This window comes from Aricia agestis, chromosome 10, assembly GCF_905147365.1.
Source record: "Aricia agestis chromosome 10, ilAriAges1.1, whole genome shotgun sequence".
In the NCBI taxonomy this organism is placed as follows: domain Eukaryota; kingdom Metazoa; phylum Arthropoda; class Insecta; order Lepidoptera; family Lycaenidae; genus Aricia; species Aricia agestis.
Genome location: NC_056415.1, coordinates 6,620,869 through 6,641,327, shown reverse-complemented (window position 1 = coordinate 6,641,327; position 20,459 = coordinate 6,620,869). Strand labels below are relative to the sequence as shown.

The 20,459-nt window shown below is 38.3% G+C and overlaps 2 protein-coding genes across 2 annotated transcripts; both read left to right on the top strand.

Annotated features, from left to right (window-relative positions):
* The first annotated feature begins 1,509 nt into the window (after nucleotides 1-1,509).
* LOC121731251 (pancreatic lipase-related protein 2) lies at nucleotides 1,510-16,670 on the top strand. Its single transcript, XM_042120612.1, has 11 exons — nucleotides 1,510-1,972; nucleotides 3,660-3,774; nucleotides 7,650-7,797; nucleotides 8,088-8,249; nucleotides 9,200-9,295; nucleotides 9,766-9,913; nucleotides 10,521-10,738; nucleotides 13,084-13,249; nucleotides 13,951-14,089; nucleotides 16,034-16,225; nucleotides 16,417-16,670. Exons 1-11 carry the CDS (start codon nucleotides 1,870-1,872, stop codon nucleotides 16,496-16,498), a joined length of 1,569 nt encoding a protein of 522 aa, XP_041976546.1. The 5' UTR covers nucleotides 1,510-1,869; the 3' UTR covers nucleotides 16,499-16,670.
* A 1,083-nt stretch (nucleotides 16,671-17,753) lies between these two features.
* Nucleotides 17,754-19,034, top strand: LOC121731254 (THUMP domain-containing protein 1 homolog). The gene has a single exon (XM_042120616.1). It carries the CDS (start codon nucleotides 18,031-18,033, stop codon nucleotides 18,883-18,885), a length of 855 nt encoding a protein of 284 aa, XP_041976550.1. The 5' UTR covers nucleotides 17,754-18,030; the 3' UTR covers nucleotides 18,886-19,034.
* The last annotated feature ends 1,425 nt before the right edge of the window (nucleotides 19,035-20,459 follow it).

Below are 20,459 nucleotides of genomic sequence, written 5' to 3'. Positions count from 1 at the left end.
AAATACAAAAAAAGATAAAAAAATACACAAACATAGCAAATAAACCAATTTGTTACAAACAAACCGCATACTTACTACACATAAATAAACAATATACGTTGGGTTACTAAAATTTGATTATTACTATAAAAAAGTTTGCTATTAGTAGCTATAGTAATTAAAAAAAATATATTTTATTTTCTAAAAGATGACAATCTTGATTTCGTCAGAAAGGGTACCTCTTACGCGATAGAAAAAAAAACGCACATGTAGGCAAATATAATTGTAGGCACCTAGCACTGCGCGGTCGGAATTTGAACTTTATAGTATCGCAGCAAGAGTTGTTATTTTTTAAACGGGTTTCACGAGTTGGACTTCTGTTGGTACTACTAATATATATTCTGTGCCGAGAGTCTCAAAATATATCTCCCCACCAAAAATCATTAAATGAGATGAAGAGTTGAAGACACTTAGGCCTCAGCCTCAAGGCGGCGGCGCGGGAAGCCGTCTAGTAAGCGTAACGCCACGCGCCGCTGCCTTCGAGGCCAGTTTCATATAAATAATATAATATATTATGTCACAGTCATCTGGTTTAATCTGCGATTCGATTGAACGACTAGCGCGTTCGTTGAATGACACCATTTAATGACTGCGACATATTTATTGGAACGCGCCACTTTCGCGTCGCCGCCGCCGCCACCGCCGCTCCGCTGCTCGCTGATTTCGAGACTGAGGTCTCATTACCTTGTATACTTTTTAATATCAGAGATTTACCTTAATGCATATTGATACCAGATTAATGTAATAAGTGTAGATAGTTTACTCCGTACCCTAAGCAACTTTTTAATAGTTGGCCACGTTAAAGTTGTTACTATTAAGTTTTCGCGAGAGTTCCATTTCAACTCAAGCTTGGAGTCTAGACATGCGCCAGATTTGTAACTAATATAAAATCAATCGCCAACAAGTCTACAATAGATCAACTGATAATCGTTTGTTATGATAAACAGGCCGGAGTTACGAACCAGCGGCCCTTTGAGAAGAAACATTTGTTTGGTAGTATAGTAACGATTGGTAAAAAAATTGATTGACACTCAATTTTTTATTTAACTGTCTTAATTTTTTTTATTAATTTTAATATTATTATAATTATGTGAAGATGTCTATTGACCATCCGTTTGCCTTTCTAACCGATGTTAGACAAAAGTCCCGGGAAGGACAGGTAGCTTTTTATCGCGGCAAAACGTACGGCGTTGCGGTGATTTTTAAATCGGAATTGGCTGTATAGTATTGCGAGAAACTATTTCTAGATTTTCTAGGTATAAAATGCACATGCGCTAATGGGCCATGCAATACAAAAAACTACCAGGATGGTCTTCTGATTGGAGGCTGGTGAATGGTGATACCATAATTATTAAACATACTTAATTTTCAAAGCTCTTTCAGTTACGTTGTAACTATTTACTATTTAGTCATCTGTGATGTTAGTTTCTTTTATTAACGTAACCCGTATTTATGTACTTGCAAGGTAATTTAATTGCCCTAAAACCCGGAGCTTTCGCACAAAAGATTATGAAATCCTGATAATTAATTAATTAACTTTAACTAAGTACCAGTCTCGTGCGTCATTCGTTAACAAATAACTCGGCGATAACGCGTGCCCCCTTTATCATCCCGGAACGTCTGCGAACCTAGCGCTACCACGTTCAGAGCCATTCTACCTCCACAGAACCTTTATCCCGTCAGCACAAGGTCTATTATTAAATGTTCAGAGGTGAATTAAAACTGAACGGTATCGACAATTGCATATAAACTAAATAGTAAATACGTCTTGGCGGCTACTCGTTATAGTGACAGCGAGCGTTTAACACGTGTTTAAAATTGTGAGTGAAAATGAGGAACGGTACGAGTGCTACGCTGATGCTGCAGACGATTATGGTGCTTATGGAGAAGCAGAATACGACACATGTCACCAACTTCCCGACGGGATTCGAGGGTTAGTTTTTTTTTTGGTTTTGTTGGCTATTTTTTTGGATTAAGTACTTATATTTAATACAATTATATTTTTTTTTTTTTTAAATAAGTATTTAAATTTTAACAGGCTGCCTTTACAGTCTCAGTTAATTTTTATACAGAATGTCTAAGTTTTGTATAAATTTAGTTAAGTACAGGAATATTTTTTATAGTCTTTATTTCTTTAGTCTTAATAAAAATTTTTTCTTATAATGTCCACATTTAATATTTACAACTATTTTTCTATTAGTATTTACTAAAGTACATACTTACATAGTTGATAAAATTTAGAAAGTTCAACATTACTTTCCGTAAACAAGCAAAAAGTTGCACGGTTTAAGTTGCACGCTCTAAGTTGCACTTGCTTTGCCAATTTTTACCTACCTGTATTGTTTTTAACAGCTAAGCAGTGGGTTTGTATATTATATATTATTTTTGTTAAAATCATAATATTATTATTTTGACAATTTTAACTTTTAATATAATCACTACAATTGATCAAAAATTATTTTTTATGTAAGTACCTACCCAATGACCCAAAAAATTTTTCCTACCCTCATTTTTTTTGCTTCTATAGAATGCTGCTTATGGCGGCTCTCGACATAGGCGAACGCGTTGGCCAACGCGTCTGCAGACGCGTTGGCCCAATGTGTAGAACGGGCGTTCGCCTGCATGTCGAGAGCCGCCAATATGGCGGCTCTCGACATAGGCGAACGCGTTGGCCAACGCGTCTGCAGACGCGTTGGCCCAATGTGTAGAACGGGCGTTCGCGCGTTGGCCGTAGGTATTTAGACGTTGGCCAACGCGCGAACGCCCGTTCTACACATTGGGCCAACGCGTCTGCAGACGCGTTAGCAGTGCGCTTGCAACGGCGTTTGTGAGTAATCCACACATAGGCAGGTCGTTCAGTATGCTTTGGATCGCGCCAATGTGCAGACGGATTCAAAATGGATGTTGAGTCGCTAACAGCTGCAGCTGTATATTTATTCACAGCTTATAATTACTGTGTAAATGTGGACAAGAAAAAGTTTTTAAAGGGTATTCTCGAAATAAATAAATAAAAGGCGAGAAAACGTAACAAACAAAGAAATAAACTCACTTTTACATAATATTTTATAATATTAAAATAATATAAGTAATTATTTTATTACCTACTTATTATTTATTAAATTATTACATATAAAAATGATTACATATTATTATAATTATCATAACTATAACTCCGGGCGAACTGATCGCGCGGCCTATGTGTGGATGGAGCGCAAAGCTTGCGGTTGCGACAAATGTCCTTTGATCTTTTGCCGACATTTCCGACCCGCGCGGCAACCTCGCAGACGCGTCGGCCAACGTCTAAATACCTACGGCCAACGCGCCAACGCCCGTTCTACACATTGGGCCAACGCGTCTGCAGACGCGTTGGCCAACGCGTTCGCCTATATCAAGAGCCGGCATATGTCGAGTGCCGGCATGAGGCTCAATTCACACCGGAATTGCAGAGGCGAGGCGAGCAGTATTAGTGTCATATGATTTTAAACTTTATCTTCATTATTGTAATACGTAGTATCGCTTGAGAAATTTAAGCCTCGCCTCTGCCATTCCGGGGTGAATTGAGCCTTAAGCTTATTATACTTATATTACGATATTTATATTATTATAATATTTGTTTTCAGATGCGGAGTTGGAGCGATGCTACGGCATCTACGGTTGTTTCTCCAAAGCCTACCCGTGGACGGAGCATAGACCTGACAACTACTTTCCAGTCTCACCAGAGTCTTTGGGTGTGAGGTGAGTTTTTTTCCTTTATCTCTTCTTCCTCTCTAAATAATTACGCGCGTGAGCTCCGAGAAATCGGGCACTAAAGAGTAGACGGATGCGGGACTGCGCTCGACTATTATTATTATAGAAAATTCCTCTCTCGATGGTAATTTTCCCTAATTTCCGTGGAGCTGGCGAAGAGGCCTACTGCGAAATTCTTCCTTGTTTAAATTGCGTACAGACAGACACACTTTCAGACAGACAATATTAGTGTGGAGTATCTGACGCTGGCAAATATGGAAAATACTAAGTTAATATAAGTATAACAAGGGAACCCTAAAATATCTATGCATATCAATAACCAACAGGCCAGCAGATGGCAATTTTAACCTGCCTAAAACAGATCATGTAATCAATATCATGAATGTTTTTCTGTTCGCAATTTGAAAACTGGTGAATTAAATAACTAGAACTAAATAGAAAACCGAACACACTTACTTTGTAATTTAGGAAAGGAATAAAGTTGGAATGGAGATAGTTTTAAACCCAATTCCATCAAAGAATAATAATTAAATAAAATCACCGTTTCATTGCGGAAGGATTGCAAGATACTTAATAGCTGGTAAATATACTAAGCTAGGCTTGTTATTTATGGGGCTCCGGGAGAGGATGGGAATCTCCCCGGCTTAGCCAGTTCCGACGCCGAGGGGAACGCTTCAGTTTGCCGAAGCGTTCCCTAACTTTGGTGGAAGTCCGGTCCTTTCTAAGGTAGACCAGCCGTTCGTGGAGGGAGTCCTGTGTTTGTTAGATCCGGGACTCACTACTACTACTCACTAACACCACCTGCGGTTCGCCTTCAGCTGTATAAAGGAGGGACATCCCTCCTTTATACGGCTGAAGGCGAACCGCAGGTGGTGTTAGTGAGTATCTAGTACTTAGCCTGTAAACTACTAAAACTTAAACAGCGATATTTCCATGTCTATCAGGAATTTAATTTATTTAGCATGGTTTTACCATTCTAATCCAAGTGACGAACGCCGCACAAGTAGACAACTCGCAAATAAGATTAGCCAATTTTTTTTTAATGAAATAAGGGGGCAAACGAGCAAACGGGTCACCTGATGGAAAGCAACTTCCGTCGCCCATGGACACTTGCAGCATCAGAAGAGCTGCAGGTGCGTTGCCGGCCTTTTAAGAGGGAATAGGGTAATAGGGGAGGGTAGGGAAGGGAATAGGGTAGGGGATTGGGCCTCCGGTAAACTCACTCACTTGGCGTGAAACAGCGCAAACCGGTTTTCTGTGAGAACGTGGTATTTCTCCGGTCGAGCCGGCCCATTCGTGCCGAAGCATGGCTCTCCCACGTATAATAAGTCCCAAAATCCCAAATCCCAAAATAAGAAAATCGTAATTGATTTGGGATTTCAGGACAAGATAATACAAAACTTTCAATGGTAGATACTTATAGCTGAGTTATAGCCACGCGCTGCGAAATCAACCTTTGTTGTAACTAATTGCCCTAAGTAGAGGTCATAGGCTGTAACCTATTGTAAACATATTGCTAAATCACAGCGTAGCAACTTATTAAACATAGAAACTATTAATAGACTATAGAGATAAGATTGGTCTAAACTTGTAGAATAGGCAATTACTTAATGGAGGTGTGGCACTCTGCCTCGTTAATCTTAAAATGTCGAGATAAGAACTGTTTATAAAATTGTCAAGATAATGAGTTATTAATTGGGTGCTCCATGCTTTTTGTCGTAATAATCCGATGCAGTTGAAATCTTTTTCGGTGTTCTGTTATTCAGCTATACTGGACACGTCTAGTAAGTAGTATACCACAAAGACAAACCTAAAGGTAAGTCTTTGTGGTGTTATTAAAAATATTTGTTTCCTTAGGGCAAAATAATATCTTTATTTTATAATTTATTACTCCTACTGCGCTTAATTTTCGTGCTTAGTACTTTGGTACTGTAACTAAGCACATTATATTGACCTATCGACTGTACTATAGTCCAGTGGTCGTCACACTTTACTGGCCAAGAGCCCAGGCGCGGTCGCAGTTTGATCGGGTTTGGCATAAAGCGCTGCTATCAAAGCTTCCATCATACGGGCTGTCCGAGTGCAATATGCAAGTGGGTCACACGTTTCTTAGCAGATAGAAGCATAAAGGTCGTAGTTGACGGCAAATGCTCAGAAACTCAGTCTGTTGATGCTGGTGTCCCTCAGGGCTGTGTGCTATCGCCTACCCTATTCATACTGCATATCAATGACATGTTACAGACAAACGGCATTCATTGCTATGCGGATGATAGTACAGGTGATGCTGTATATACCGGCTCACCCAATATTTCTCGACTAAATGTCATTGAGAGTCGAAATGAACTTGTGTCTAAAATAGAGAATTCATTGTAGAAAGTCTCTGAATGGGGTAGAAGTAATTTAGTCCAATGTCCCCTTATTTCATAAAGAATAAACGATAACCGGCCAGAATTGGCCGTTATGTTTATCATTAAATATGGCGTAATTTTAATCATTGTGTTGTATAGTTGAACATTCAAAAAAATTACTTTGTGGCGGGCCGCACAGATAACGGCCACGGGTCGCAATTTGACCACGGGTATAGTCGAACCCTAGAAGAACATGAAGCCCTGTAAAAATAAGATAATTAAAAATGAATCATTGTTGTAACTGAAGTTACTGAAGCCACCTAATATACTCGCTTACCTACGCACACAAACATAAAACTACGCTACTTCGCGTTGCTGTTCAATAATCAATTATTGTTATTCGTCGACAGGCGATTCAATAGCGTAGTTATCGCACATGAAGGGAAAAGCAGCGTCACTTTGTTGTTCCTATTCAACTGTCTATAATTTTTATTTCATCGGAGATTGCGCCACAGCCCACAAGTCTCAACCATTGGTTTTTTAAAGGTCTAATTTATTTATTTAAAATTATTTATTTTCCATACTTTTTCCCAGCATTACAGGTTTTCCCTATATGCGAGCTAATAGCTAATTAACAAACAGTATCTACACTAGGTATAGGTATTGTACCATCGCGGAAATCGATTCCTAGGCAGTTGGCAGACCAACGTCATATGGTCGGATCATGTCAATTCAATGTTAACTGTGATCTGTCGGCTGGGTTTGACGTAACGAGACCAAACTACGTAGGTCCCCCATCCGCCTAGGAATCAACTTCTCAGATAGTACTTTCCCTAACAAGATAAACAACATTTTCCTGGTATTTTACAAGTGGTAATTAGATGATAAAGTTGGGGGCTCGTCCATGACATAGGTCGTCAATAAGATCAAACAAATATTTACACTGCATTGTGACGTTATCGAGTGAAACATTAAGTGCAATGTATGCGATACGACTTGTACTTTGACCGGCGCGGCAGATTATAAACAAAAGTCGATAGGCGATGCTCCAACTCGATACATTGGTTAAATGCAGACCAAGTAAGTTTTGAAAAATTTAGGACAAAATCTTTATATGGGCAAGTTGACGTTTGATGGGCGTCGCCCTTGCTTGAGATGATATTTCGGCCCAGACATTATTTGCCATTTAGGATGCGTTTCTATCAGAGATGTGTTGCGAGGAATGTGTTTCTAAGATCCAATAGCATCGCCGCGCTGAGCGATATCATGGCAAGCTCACGTCAATGAAGCGATTCTATTGGTTCTCAAAAACTCATTCCTCGCAACATATCTCTGGTGGAAACGCAGCCTTAAGCAGGTACTTTAGGTTAACGTACTCGTAAGCAATAGGCCATAGCCTCAAAAGAAGTCTCAAAAGAAGAAACACAAAACTGACAATTTGTATACCTAAGGCAAGCATGGTAGGTAGGCTACAACTTTTACCATTGATAAGGGATTATTATATCTTTGTTTCAGATATGCAGTGTTTACGAGACGAAATAGACACATACCGCTGTTACTACAAGCGGAAGACACGGAGAAAATCAGAAATGCCAATATAGACCCAAGAGGACCGTTTTATTTTATATCACATGGATTCCTAGAAGGCGGACACAAAATTTGGGTAGGTCAAATCGTACTAATATTATATAAATGCAATTATTATTTATCTGCTTGTCTGTCTACCTGTCAATGATTGCTGATTGCGATGAATATGGAGATTCTTAAGTCACGAGAAAGGCCTGAAAAATAGTACAGTTTCCCGGGATAAACGTATTTCGGCGCTACAAAGTTATAGAAAATACCTCGTCAAAAGCAACAAAAGAATATTTTTTGCTGTGTTGTCTCTTTTTTTGCCATATACCTGCGCCAAAAAGTCACAATATGCAAAATCTGTATTTTTTTTTATTCCAGGTGCAACACATGACCGACGCGCTACTGAATCTTGAAGGCAATGCCGCGGCGACAGTCACCGTGGTGGATTGGCGGCGCGGCTCGCAGCCACCATACGGACAGGCCGTGGCCAATATACGACTTGTGGGCGTTATGACTGCACATCTTATACATAATATACATGTGAGTATTCTTATATATCACACAACAACCTGTGCGATGCGTTCCTGTGTGAGTGCCACAGTTGTTATTCAAAATTCAAAGATGACGCATCGTGAGTTTCTACAACGCGACGTCGTGCCGTGTATCGTGGCACGTTACGATGTCGCGACGTAGTTTTTTACGATGCTCGTCGTAAATTCCCACGACGCGACCTCGCATCGTGAAACGACGCCTCATCGTGGTACGACACGACGTCGTATCGTATTTATGTGTCCCGGCCCTAAGGCTGCGTTTCCACCAGAGATGTGTTGCGAGGAATGTGTTTTTGAGAACCAATAGAATCGCTTCATTGAAGTGATTTTGCCATGACATGGCAATGGCGATACTATTTAATCTTAAAGACACAATATACCTCGCAACACATCTCTGGTGGAAACGCAGCCTTATAAGCCTCATTAAAACATCGCAAAAGAGTGTTTGTTAAAATTGTTGCTTTGCACACTGACGCTGCACGCTGCAAATCGCGAAAAAAGGACGGAAAAGCGAATTGTGATGGATGTCTATAATGTCCATTAATGCCAAAACTTGCTCCATTTAATCACAATTTGCTACAATATTGGCCGCCTTAACGTATGGAGCCGCCTCAACACGTTAGGTTTTGCTATTCCATTTTCAATCACGGCTAAGGTTGCGGTTTGTGGCCATGTGGTTTGAGGTTTGCCTGACATCATTGTACAGGAATCGATCACAGTCTCTGCACAAAAAACTTGCAGGCTTAGCATAACAACAGTAGAAATGGAAAATAATTGACAGATTTTAGTGACAAAATGGCGGATTTCCTTTGTGTAACTGTCACTTTGTCTATTCTTCCGTAAAAAGAAACCGCTTCTATGGTGACCTGCATGCTAAGCCTGTTGGTAATATCGCTCATGTCATACAATATGTTATTTATTCTCAAACCTTATTTCCAGGATGCTCTTGGATTAAACAATTTGAATAATTTTCACTTCATTGGGCACTCGCTGGGCGCGCATCTAGGTGGATATTGTGGACACGCGTTGCAAAAGGTATGTTAAAACTTAAAAATAGAAGATCTTTGTAAAATTTCAATAGGTTGTTTGTAATAATGATAACTAGCTGTTTGACCGAGCTTTGCTCGGTATCCGATGAAAATGACATTTTCTAGAAATGATTCCTAGCTAGATCGATTTATCGCACCCGAAACCCCCTATATACTCACGGGAAAACAACCATTAAAATGTTACGCTGTTTACCAAATCGCATTTTAAACGTTGTTATCTAACTAGCATATTGGGAAGATTGTTTGCACCTTGCTACATCAACAAATTAGACCTACTAACGAAGAAATCGATCCCTAGATAGATGGCGGACCTGCGTTATTCAGTCGGATTGCTGGCTGGGTTTGACATGACGCGACCAAATTACGTAGGTCCGCCATTTGCCTATGATCAACCTATCTGATCGTACTTCCCTTTTACTTTAGTACCTTACATAAGTATTTATCTTTTGCCACCAGAAATTCAACCTCAAGCTCGGCCGTATAACGGGGTTGGATCCAGCGGCGCCGTACTTCAGCAACACGGTGACGCTGGTGCGGCTGGACCGTTCCGACGCCGAGTACGTCGACATCGTGCACAGTAACGCCATGCCTCTGTACTTCTCAGGTGTGTTATACATGGATATAAAGCTGTGCTCACCCTCAAGCTCGGCCGCATCACCGGGTTGGATCCAGCGGCGCCGTACATCAGCAACACGGTGACGCTGGTGCGCCTGGACCGCTCCGACGCCGAGTACGTCGACATCGTGCATAGCATCGCCATGCCGCTGTTCTTCTCAGGTGTGCTATACATTGTTGGATTACGCTTAGTGGTAGAACAAAGGAACAAAGGAAGATCTTCCGACCGAGCGAGATAGCATGCTCGCTGCTCGGTCAGGCCGAAGCGCCACTGACGTCATTTCAGACATTGTATATTATATATTTTCGAACACAGAAACTTTAACAGTGCGATGCAGGGTGCACTAATTGTACCGCTACGATATCTTTAATGGTAGTAAACTTCATAATATTGACACACTATGAAGATACCATGCCGTGCCAGGGATCTACATAGGTCTCGCTGTTTTGAATAAAGCTCGGCCATAGGTGGACCAGCCGACCCTGACTTAATGCATATATTTACAGCCAATCAAAAGCGCTAGCATATAGATAAACTTCAGTTAAAAACACCTCAGATACCGGACATAAAAGTAACATTACCAACCAACTTTCAGGTTTCGGTATAACCGAGCCCATCGGTCACGTGGATTTCTACCCGAACGGCGGTTCCACGCAACCCGGTTGCCGGAATGAACCCGGTTACGTCGGCGGTGAGATGTACCACCAGCTCATGCGGCTTGTCAGCTGCAACCACGAGAGAAGCATCGAGCTGTTCACCGAGAGCATAGCCCCGCCTTGCCCTATGCTCGCCGTGCAGTGCCATTCCTTTGAGGTGAGTTATAGTATCTAATGTGCCATCGTTCTTCATTTTTCACTAGCAATTACTATACAAGGTGTAACAAAACTAAGTGATAATACTTTAGGATGTGTATGTGTTCCTTGTAGAGAGTTCACTGTGAAAGTAGCAGCGCTAAAAGACCAACATTTTTTATCACTTTTGATAGGGAATCTCGTGACGCTAGGACGCTCGCCCATACAAAAGTGAAAAAAAAAATTATCTTTCAGTGCCGTACTTTCACAGCGAACTCTCTACGAGGAAAACATACACACCATAGAGTATTATCACTTAGTTTTGTTACAACCTGTATATTATATTACAAGGTTTAAACACCGGCGTCCAATTTATTGAAGTTCTTCAACTACCCGAAGATTCATCAATTTTTGTTTGCGTTCCGATCGTTCTGCGTAGATCGGAACGCAAACAAAAATTGAAAAAAAAAAATTATGAATCTTCGGGTAGTTGAAGAACTTCAATAAATTGGACGCCTGTCACCTCAGTCCACCCGTGACCACGGCCTCTGTAAAGCAGCCGAAACGTCGGGATTAATAAAAGTGCTCCGCGACAAAATCCTTAAGTGTTTAAACCTTGTAATATAATGAGTGATACTCGCGTAAACCCAAGAAATCATTATAATTTGAACCTGTATATTGCTATTTAGTTTCCACAATTTTCTCGTGCGAGTGAAAGAGATAACTAATAGGTTGATTACACAATTCTGAATCGGGCTATCACAGTTTCTTAAATTCCTCTTGCGCAGATCCAGGTTAAAGTTAATACCGGGTTAAATAGTGTGTTATCTCTTACATTCTTCATATATTTTACGAAACAGATAACGTTTAATCCGGGGCTAAATTTAACCCAGATCTGCGCAAGTGGACCTAAGTCGGCAATATATTTGAGCCTGACCGAGCAACGCATTTTCCATTGCTGCTTGCCGCTTGCCAGCATATTTTACAAGTCTATATTTGCTGTATCCAGTGTACCCATATACGAGACACATATTATATCTCATCTAAATCGGCTTGTATTTAAATAAGTTGTTGACTAAACGTGTCTAAGAAAAAAAAATGCGTTAGCTGTCCCCGAAATTAGCTTAAATCTAAGAATAATAAAAACTAAGGAAGAGTAACTGTGTCAAAAGTTGTGTCTCGCCGCGAGATGGGCATTTACCCGGTAAAAACCCGAGGCTCGGGTAAATACCCATTTATACCTATTTTTACCCACCCATTTTCATTTTATACCGGGTATAAATTAAAATCAGTTTATATCTCTAAAATATTAGCTAAAACAGATAATGTGACCCTTCTGATAAATAAAAATGACTGTTAAAAATGGCGTTTACGCTAAATACACCGACAATCACGAGCGGCCATTGCTTACGTAGTCGATGTTGAGGAAATACACTGCTCGTGATTGGTGGATTCAAGTGGTGTCCTATACAACTTAAATAAGTACACAATAATTATTGGTTTGATTAAGTTCTTTTTTTAATTAAATTATGAAGACTAGATATTATATGTATGCTGTACACGAGTATGCGTAAATTTTATTTTTTATACCTGCATTATTATCTAGATTATTACTTGGAAGCGAAATTCAAAATCATTGTTATAGTAAATATTCACATACTATATATTTTTGTTATTATTTATATGTACTAAATCTTGTATATAGCGATTAAAAAAGTGTTACATAATAATATATAAGTAAATCGTGCACGACAAGAGTTGTAAAAATTATAATAATAATTATAATGATTAAATTTTTTCTTTATTGTGCCTTTTTTTAATCTGTTGTATGTTATTTTTAATATTAAATTAAAATTTTGAGTTTTATAACTCAAAATTTTACATAGTAAATCGCAATATTGAGGGTTTAGCCAATAAAGTAATGTTTTACATATATTTAAAGACTCGTCAATATTTACCCGGTATTTTTAATTTAAATACTGGTAAGAATGGGTATTTTTTAATTTTTACCTATTCCACCCATTTTTACCAATTTTTACCTACCCGATTTTTACCCACCCGCCCATCTTTAGTCTCGCGGACACAATTTTTGACACAGTAATGGGTACAAAATGTGATCCGAATACATGCATATTTTATGCATGTATTCGGTACACAATTTTGTGTATATTATATTATAGAAGTGACAATTATTATCAACGGCTTTCTTTCGTGAGTGTTAGTGTTTAGTACATATTTTAGTGTGCGAAAAGGAACCAAATTCAAAACGGTTGAAGTATGGGAGTTACGTTTCCTTAGTTTTTGTAGGCTTAAATAGAATCTTGCGGTAACAGAACAGGTTATAATATACTTTCAATATATTTTCAGGACTTCTCAGCGGGTAAATGTACGACGTGCGACAAGAAGCACCTGTGCGTGCCGATGGGCTACCACTCGTTCAGCACTTACAAACAGCTCCAAGTCAACGGCCTGGTTGAACCCAAGTCCCATATGTCGCTGTATTCACTCACTGGGAGTAACAAGCCTTATTGCCGTGAGTATCTTTCGTATATTATGTTGGATGTTGAAAGATACTAAGGGGCTTTTTCACCACTTCCTGATAAGTTACGGATAGGCTATCTGTCAGATAAGTTGGAGGTAGGCAGGTAGCCTCTCCGAACTTATCAGGAAGTGGTGAAACAAGCCCTTAGATTAACTAAACGAGATGGGTTTCTTGTTAAGAATAGGTACCCATAGTCTTTTTTATTCGGGAATAAAACGTTTCCTCCAAAGGAAAGGATAAACAGTCACTGGAATGCACTAGAATGCAATTCAGTGCATTCCAGTATCCGTTTACGTTATTCCAGTAGCAATCCAATCCAGGCCATTGTAAATCTTCTTATATATAAAATTCTCGTATCACAATGTTAGGCCGCGTACTCCTCCGAAACGGGTTTACTGATTTTAACTAAATTTTATATGCATATTCAGTGGGTCTGAGAATCGGCTACCGGGTACTTTTCATATTGATAAGTGCATTTGTTGAATAAATAATAGTAAATTATTACAAATCGAGACTGATGGCGACCATTGTTTGTGCGACGGGATAGCGATGGATGTTGCCAATTGCCAGGGTGCCAAACTTATTTAGTTACTTCAATAAAATAATATGGACGAAATTACGAAATACTTTATATAGCAAAACAACATTATTGTCGGGTCAGCTAGTAATATTAAAATATTCCAAATTTTCAGGCGTCCACTACGAAGTGACACTAAAAGTGTCAAACTCTTCGGTAAGCAGAGTCCATGGTCCGGAGTTGGGCAAAGTATCCATCACGCTGGAAGACAGAAACGGCAACAGAAGTGATCAGAAGTTCATGACTGATGAACAGTAAGTAACATGTTTCGTTATGAATTAAAAAAAAAACAAGAGTCGACTAAAATAACAAGAAAAAAAAGATTTTGCGTTGCAATAATGTGTTATCAGTGTAATTTTTAGGGTTCCGTACCCAAAGGGTAAAAACGGGAGGGACTCTATTACTAAAACTTCGATGTCTGTCTGTCTGTCCGTCTGTCTGTCTGTCTGTCCGTCTGTCTGTCTGCGTGTCTCCATGCTGTAACTCAAGAACCTCTATAGCTAGACTTCTGAAATTTTCACAGATTGTGTATATTTGTTGCCGCCCCCTTGATTATTTCATTTACTTATATATTATTACAAATAATTAAATTACAAATAAAACTGCGCATTTTGTGAAAATTTCAAGTGCCTATCTATTGCCGTCTGATATCGAGCAAAAAATAGCAAAAAAAACACGTTTGCTGTTTTCCCCTTAAATATTTAATTTATTTTGTTTTTAGTATTTGTTGTTATAGCGGCAACAGATATGAAATAAGTCTAGCGGTTCTTGAGTTACACCCTGGAGACAGACAGACAGACGGACAGACATCGAAGTGTTAGTTTTTTTTTAATGAAATAAGGGGGCAAACGGGTCACCTGATGGCAACTTCCATCGCCCATGGACATTCGCAGCATCAGAAGAGCTGCAGGTGCGTTGCCGGCCTTTTAAAAGGGAATATGGTAATAGGGGAGAGTAGGGAAGGGAATAGGGTAGGGATTGGGCCTCCGGTAAACTCACTCGGCGAAACACAGCGCAAGCGCTTTTACACGCCGGATTTCTGTGAGAACGTGATATTTCTCTGGTCGAGCCGGCCCAGTCGTGCCGAAGCATGGCTCTCCCACGTCTAAAAGTAATATTGTCCCGTTTTTACCCTTTCAGTACGGAACCCTAATAAATGATGTTTCGTTGGACGAATAGTTCGTAGCCGAGCTTAGATTTTTTCAAAAAATATTGTTCTTCTAACACAAATCTTCGGAAATCTCTGATAACACAAATCTTCGGAACTATTTATCTAACTTGTCTAGCATCTTACATAGATGATATAGCATAGATATAGCATCTACGCAACTTTGCAATGCTCTCACAGGCCACAGCACTACTAACATTTGACCCGTAGGTATATTAAATTGTTTAGTTAAAGATAACTCGCCCACTAGATAATACCCGGAACTTGAGATGTTTAATAAACAATAATTTCGTCAGAGATTATGAAAATAAACAACAATATCGAATAAAACGTCATTCGTTATGAAAACACTGCGTTGGTTTTGGTTATGCAATCAATCGCTTTTAAGAGGATACTGTATAACACATTTTTGGGCGCCTGTATAACTCGACACTCGTACTAGTCACAATAGATCCTTAAGGGTCGCAGTGACTTCAGCTCTACTTGACCTGCCTTCATCACAAAAAAAAATACTTGTACTATGATTTAAAAAAAAACAATATAGTACAATACAGTAATAACTAATAATTTCCAACAGCCACTTCGTTTGACGCCACTTCGTTGAAAGCAGACTAGCTATTTTTTGTATATTCTTTTATTAAGTCACAAGAGTACGATGTAGTCATATATCCTTATATTATATTACGAGCTTTTGCCCGCGGCTTCGCTCGCGTTAAGAAGTTTTATTAAATACAAACTTTCATCCCTTATTTTAACCCCTTGGAGGTGGAATTTTTCAAAATCCTTTCTTAGCGGATGCCTACGTCATAATATCTACCTGCATGCCAAATTTCAGCCCGATCGGTCCAGTGGTTTGGGCTGTGCGTTGATAGATCACCATGTCAGTCAGTCACCTTTGAGTTTTATATATATAGTAGTTATAGTATATGGATATATGGCTACTTTTTATTGCAGCAAAATAAATGGTTAACTTGTGATTTGTACTACTATTCTTCTATTCTTAACTAACATTTATTTCGCTTCCTTACAGAAAATACTACCGACCCGACGAGATCGAGACCAAGCTAATGGCGTTTAAGGACACCGGCCTCCCGCCTCTGTCCGTCGTAGTGGAGTGGAAGTACGAAGCCAGCATCATCAACCCCATGACGTGGCGGTTGCTCAAGTCGCCCAGCATCTACATAGAGTACCTCAAGATCTCGTCCATAGAGTATAACACTGTGTAAGTCATAGACTAGTATAATATATATATATTATTTAGCAAGTGTAAGTTACCATAGACCAGTGGTTCTTAACCTTTTAGTCATGAGGGACCATTTTACCAAATGTTCTACTCAACTGCTTGCTGTGTCTTTCGAAATGAAACTAAGTTGATAAGCCTAATACCTAATTTAATTTTTATTTTTATTACAGAATCACAGTATGCCCGAAAACGAAAAAGCCCGTCGTAGCAAACATGCCCACTGTCATGAAAACAAAGTATTGTGGATTTTGATAGTTTGTAATTTCATTGTGCTTGTTATCTTCTAGATGTGCCAAAAATGTTATTTATAACTTTGAAGTTCTAGTGTGGTGACTGAGACCAGAAGCTCTAAAATAGCTGCTTTTGCAATACTTGTTACGCCTCTAGTCCACCGACGCTGCGAACTGCGAAACCAATGCGAAACAGCAATAGAGCGAGATGCAATATTAACGCATTGTCGTGTGGCGCATGAGACAGTAAATCGGTCCGCCGCTGTTTCGCAGTTCGCAGCGTCGGTGGACTAGAGGCGTAACAAGTATTGCAAAAGCAGCTATTTTAAAGGTGCTGGTTAATGTTAATAATATTATTGTTGTCAAAAATATTTTTATGGAATTTTAATTTCATAGGTAAAACAAATTTAAAATGCCGATAGAGGCGATTTTAGACTCCCCAATCAACCTTAGTGGAATGAAAAAAGCACAAGTTAAAAGTATTGCTTTAAAGTATTGTATTATTTAATTATAAGTTTTAGTTGTTATGTTAAAATTTCGTTGTTACAAAGATAACCAAAAATGTAAATTATATTAATTGCATAGCTATAACTAATGTAAATATTATTTTATGATTATTACATTATATAGTGATTATCTTTAAATAGATTATTTTGTTACTTAATCTTTAGTTTTCTTTTGAATAAAAATCATAATTAATATGATATTTTTATTTTGGATTGTACGTACATTATGGTTCTCCATCATCGGGAGCATTCGCTTGTAATGTAACGTTACAGTCAAGATTTTTTTAAAATGAAATAAGGGGGTAAACGAGCAAACGGGTCACCTGATGGAAAGCAACTTCCGCAAGCGCTGTTTCACGCCGGTTTTCTGTGAGAACTTGGTATTTCTCCGGTCGAGCCGGCCCATTCGTGCCGAAGAAAGCTCTCCCACGTATAAAAATTACACCAGTGAGGGAGGAGAGCCGAGCATTACAATGCGCACCTTGTATTGATACAGTGTGTTATCTTGATACAACTTGTAACATCAACTAGCTACGGAATGCTCGTCAGTCAGGGAGGTAGTATTGTAAGTTGTAACTTGTAATGTAATGCTCAAAGTCGAATCTTTTATGTTACGTCATTACACGTGCATGCTCCCGGTGAGGGAGCAGTAGCATCTTTAGAATGGATTATGAATGCATTCTAACATCCAACGAAACTTCTAAATTATGCAACAAAAATAGTCGAAGGACCTACTAATAAATTATAATTTTTTTCTATTCTTTAGAATATCTTCCTTAACACAAAAAGCTGAATTCAAGTATGTATCAGCTGCAATGATGATTACGAAAAAAAGCACTTATGTCATTTATCGACTGTCAGACGTCAATGTCAAATGCCACATTGACATTAGTAAGGGCGTATTTGCGTACTATGTTGTCCAGACTTTGATTGTATGATTTCATAATTCAATTCACGTAATAATTGTTATATCATACCCACGTATTTTAATTATTACAAAGACAAGTCACATTCACTAGCTCCAGAAGTTATTTAGTGTAAAGACACAATGGGAGACAACAGGCGAAAGAATAAGTTCTACTTTCGCAAACGCAGAAACAAATATTTTTTAGAACCCGGCTTTCGCGGTTTCTTTTGCACATGCAACTTCAGGGAAAAAGACTGTGTGAAGGAAATGTACAACATACTGAACGAATACGCCGGCAAACTGTATTCTGATGAAGCTACAGAGGAGCCGCCAACTGTGGAGCCAGAAGAGCGATCTGATAGTGAATCTGACAATGAGACTGATATTTCGGACATGCTGAAGCGTGAAGTTGAGGATATAAAAAAAGACTCACAAAAGTCACTTAAGCACAAAAGATTTCAAGTCGTGGAGACAGGAGCTACCAACTGCATCTTCATAAAGACCAATTTACCTTGCCCGGAGGAGCTGACTACGGCTATCATCAAAGACATTTCTACAACAAAAGTCCAGAAGACTAGGTATGTCCTTCGTCTCCTACCTATAATGGCAACTTGCAAAGCAAATTTACCAGATATCATGGAGTGCGCAGGTAAATTGTTTGATAAATATTTCTTAAAAGAGCCGTCTACATTCGCCATTGTATTCAACAAGAGATTCAACAGCAGTGCATCTCGGGATTTGATTATAAAGGAGCTTGCAGATTTGATAGTTTTAAAAAATGGTGACAACAAGGCAGATTTGAAGAATCCGGGACGGTGCATTATTGTGGAAATTATAAAAGGAATCTGTCTGCTGAGCGTCGTGGACAACTACTACACATACAAAAAGTATAACTTGCACGAACTGTGTAAAGAGGAGTCAAACGATTCTGGAGAAACACAAGCGAAGAAATTCAAGGCTGACATATCCAATGAGAATGAAAGTTCTATAAAGTAATTTAAATGTTGTATTCTGTATGTTCCTCTGTGAATTCCATTTACTAGGTTAAGGCAACCTGGGGCCCCTATACCAATTCTGAAACCAAATCTATTGTCTATTTCTTATCTTTGTAATAAATGTGTCTTTAAATATACAATTATTAATGTCCATAAGCTTTTATTGCTAATGTACAGAACATAAACCTTTAGAATTTTATGATAAATTAATTCATCAAGCCCCATACGGTCACCGGTGACCGAGACACAATAAAAATTCTCTTGTATCTCGTTTTTCCATGATTGACGGGTTAATAAAGCCCTTAATATTACTTTCATTATTATATTATTATAATAATCTAAAGTCCAAATACCGGTGGTAATACCAGTGGTAGGCAACATAGTGTCTTCATTTGACTTTCAAAAAGTGTATCATGATACCCATTTTGAATAAAAAGATATTTTATTATTTTTATTTATTATTATTAAATCAAGTTTTGTATAGCTTTCAAATATGGAGACTTATATCACAATACTTTTGATGGTTGTTTATGTAACAAAGCGTTACATAAACAAAATCCATAAGTTAGTGATGTAACAGTTGGTTGGCATGTTACATAACATCTGTTGAGCTTTGTTGAGGCTTTTCGCAGTCCAAACAATATCCTCGAGAGATTTGAAGACATCTAGTGTTCTATTGTGGAACCATGTTTAGCACACTGCACTGCCATAATTTTTACTACCTGGTACGGTCTGAAGACTGTTCTAACAATTTTATATTTTACGTATATGTGTGAACACTAATCTAGGTACTTATTCAATTTTTTGTTTTTACTCCTGAACTAGTCTTTAATATTGATGATCAAATTGGCCTAGGAATTTTTATGCCAAACTATTTTTTAAAGGGTAATCTTTAAAGCTCCATCTGTGAAAGCTAGAAATAACTAACTAGATTTTTGTACCTTATGTGTACGAGCAGCATAAGAATACCTCAGCAACGCGCTAGATGGCACTTTTGATTTTGTTCTTTGTGATAAAAAAAGGCTTATAATTAACTGATCACCAGAAATAGTAACATTTCACGAACAAAAATAATAAACTATCACCAAAATACAGACCACCATTTTAATGTAAAATGATAACCAAAGATTTAACATCTTAAAACCAAATAGTATTTGACCATTTACTATATTTGGTGATCATTAACTTTATTTGGTGATCATTTACTATATTTGGTGCTCGATTACAATTTGAAGTGTTGTCATGACTAAAATAGCTGGTAGTATTGCAATTTTAGACTTTATTTTTTGGTGTTACTTATCTTATTTATAATTTTTTGTGAGAAGCTTCATTTTGATAAGACGAACAACATTTTTATCTGCGAAAAATATTTTTTGAAAGTGGTAGCTAATAGAAAGAAATAGAAAGGATTTCATAATTTGTTTTGATGATACTAAAATATGGATTGTCCTATTTGTAGGACAATGTTACTCTTAAATTATATGAATATTAAGCTATCAATATACGAAAAATCTGCTTGTTAGGGTTCCGTTTTAGGGTTCAGTAGTCAACCAAGTTTTGTTGATTACAGAACCC

Bases quoted from the DNA above. Each gene is read 5' to 3' on its own strand.
- LOC121731251 (XM_042120612.1), top strand. From the start codon at position 1,870: ATGAGGAACGGTACGAGTGCTACGCTGATGCTGCAGACGATTATGGTG. The intron at 10,739-13,083 runs GTGAGTTATAGT...ATATATTTTCAG, and splicing joins TGCAGTGCCATTCCTTTGAG to GACTTCTCAGCGGGTAAATG. The intron at 14,090-16,033 runs GTAAGTAACATG...GCTTCCTTACAG, and splicing joins AAGTTCATGACTGATGAACA to AAAATACTACCGACCCGACG.
- LOC121731254 (XM_042120616.1), top strand. From the start codon at position 18,031: ATGGGAGACAACAGGCGAAAGAATAAGTTCTACTTTCGCAAACGCAGA.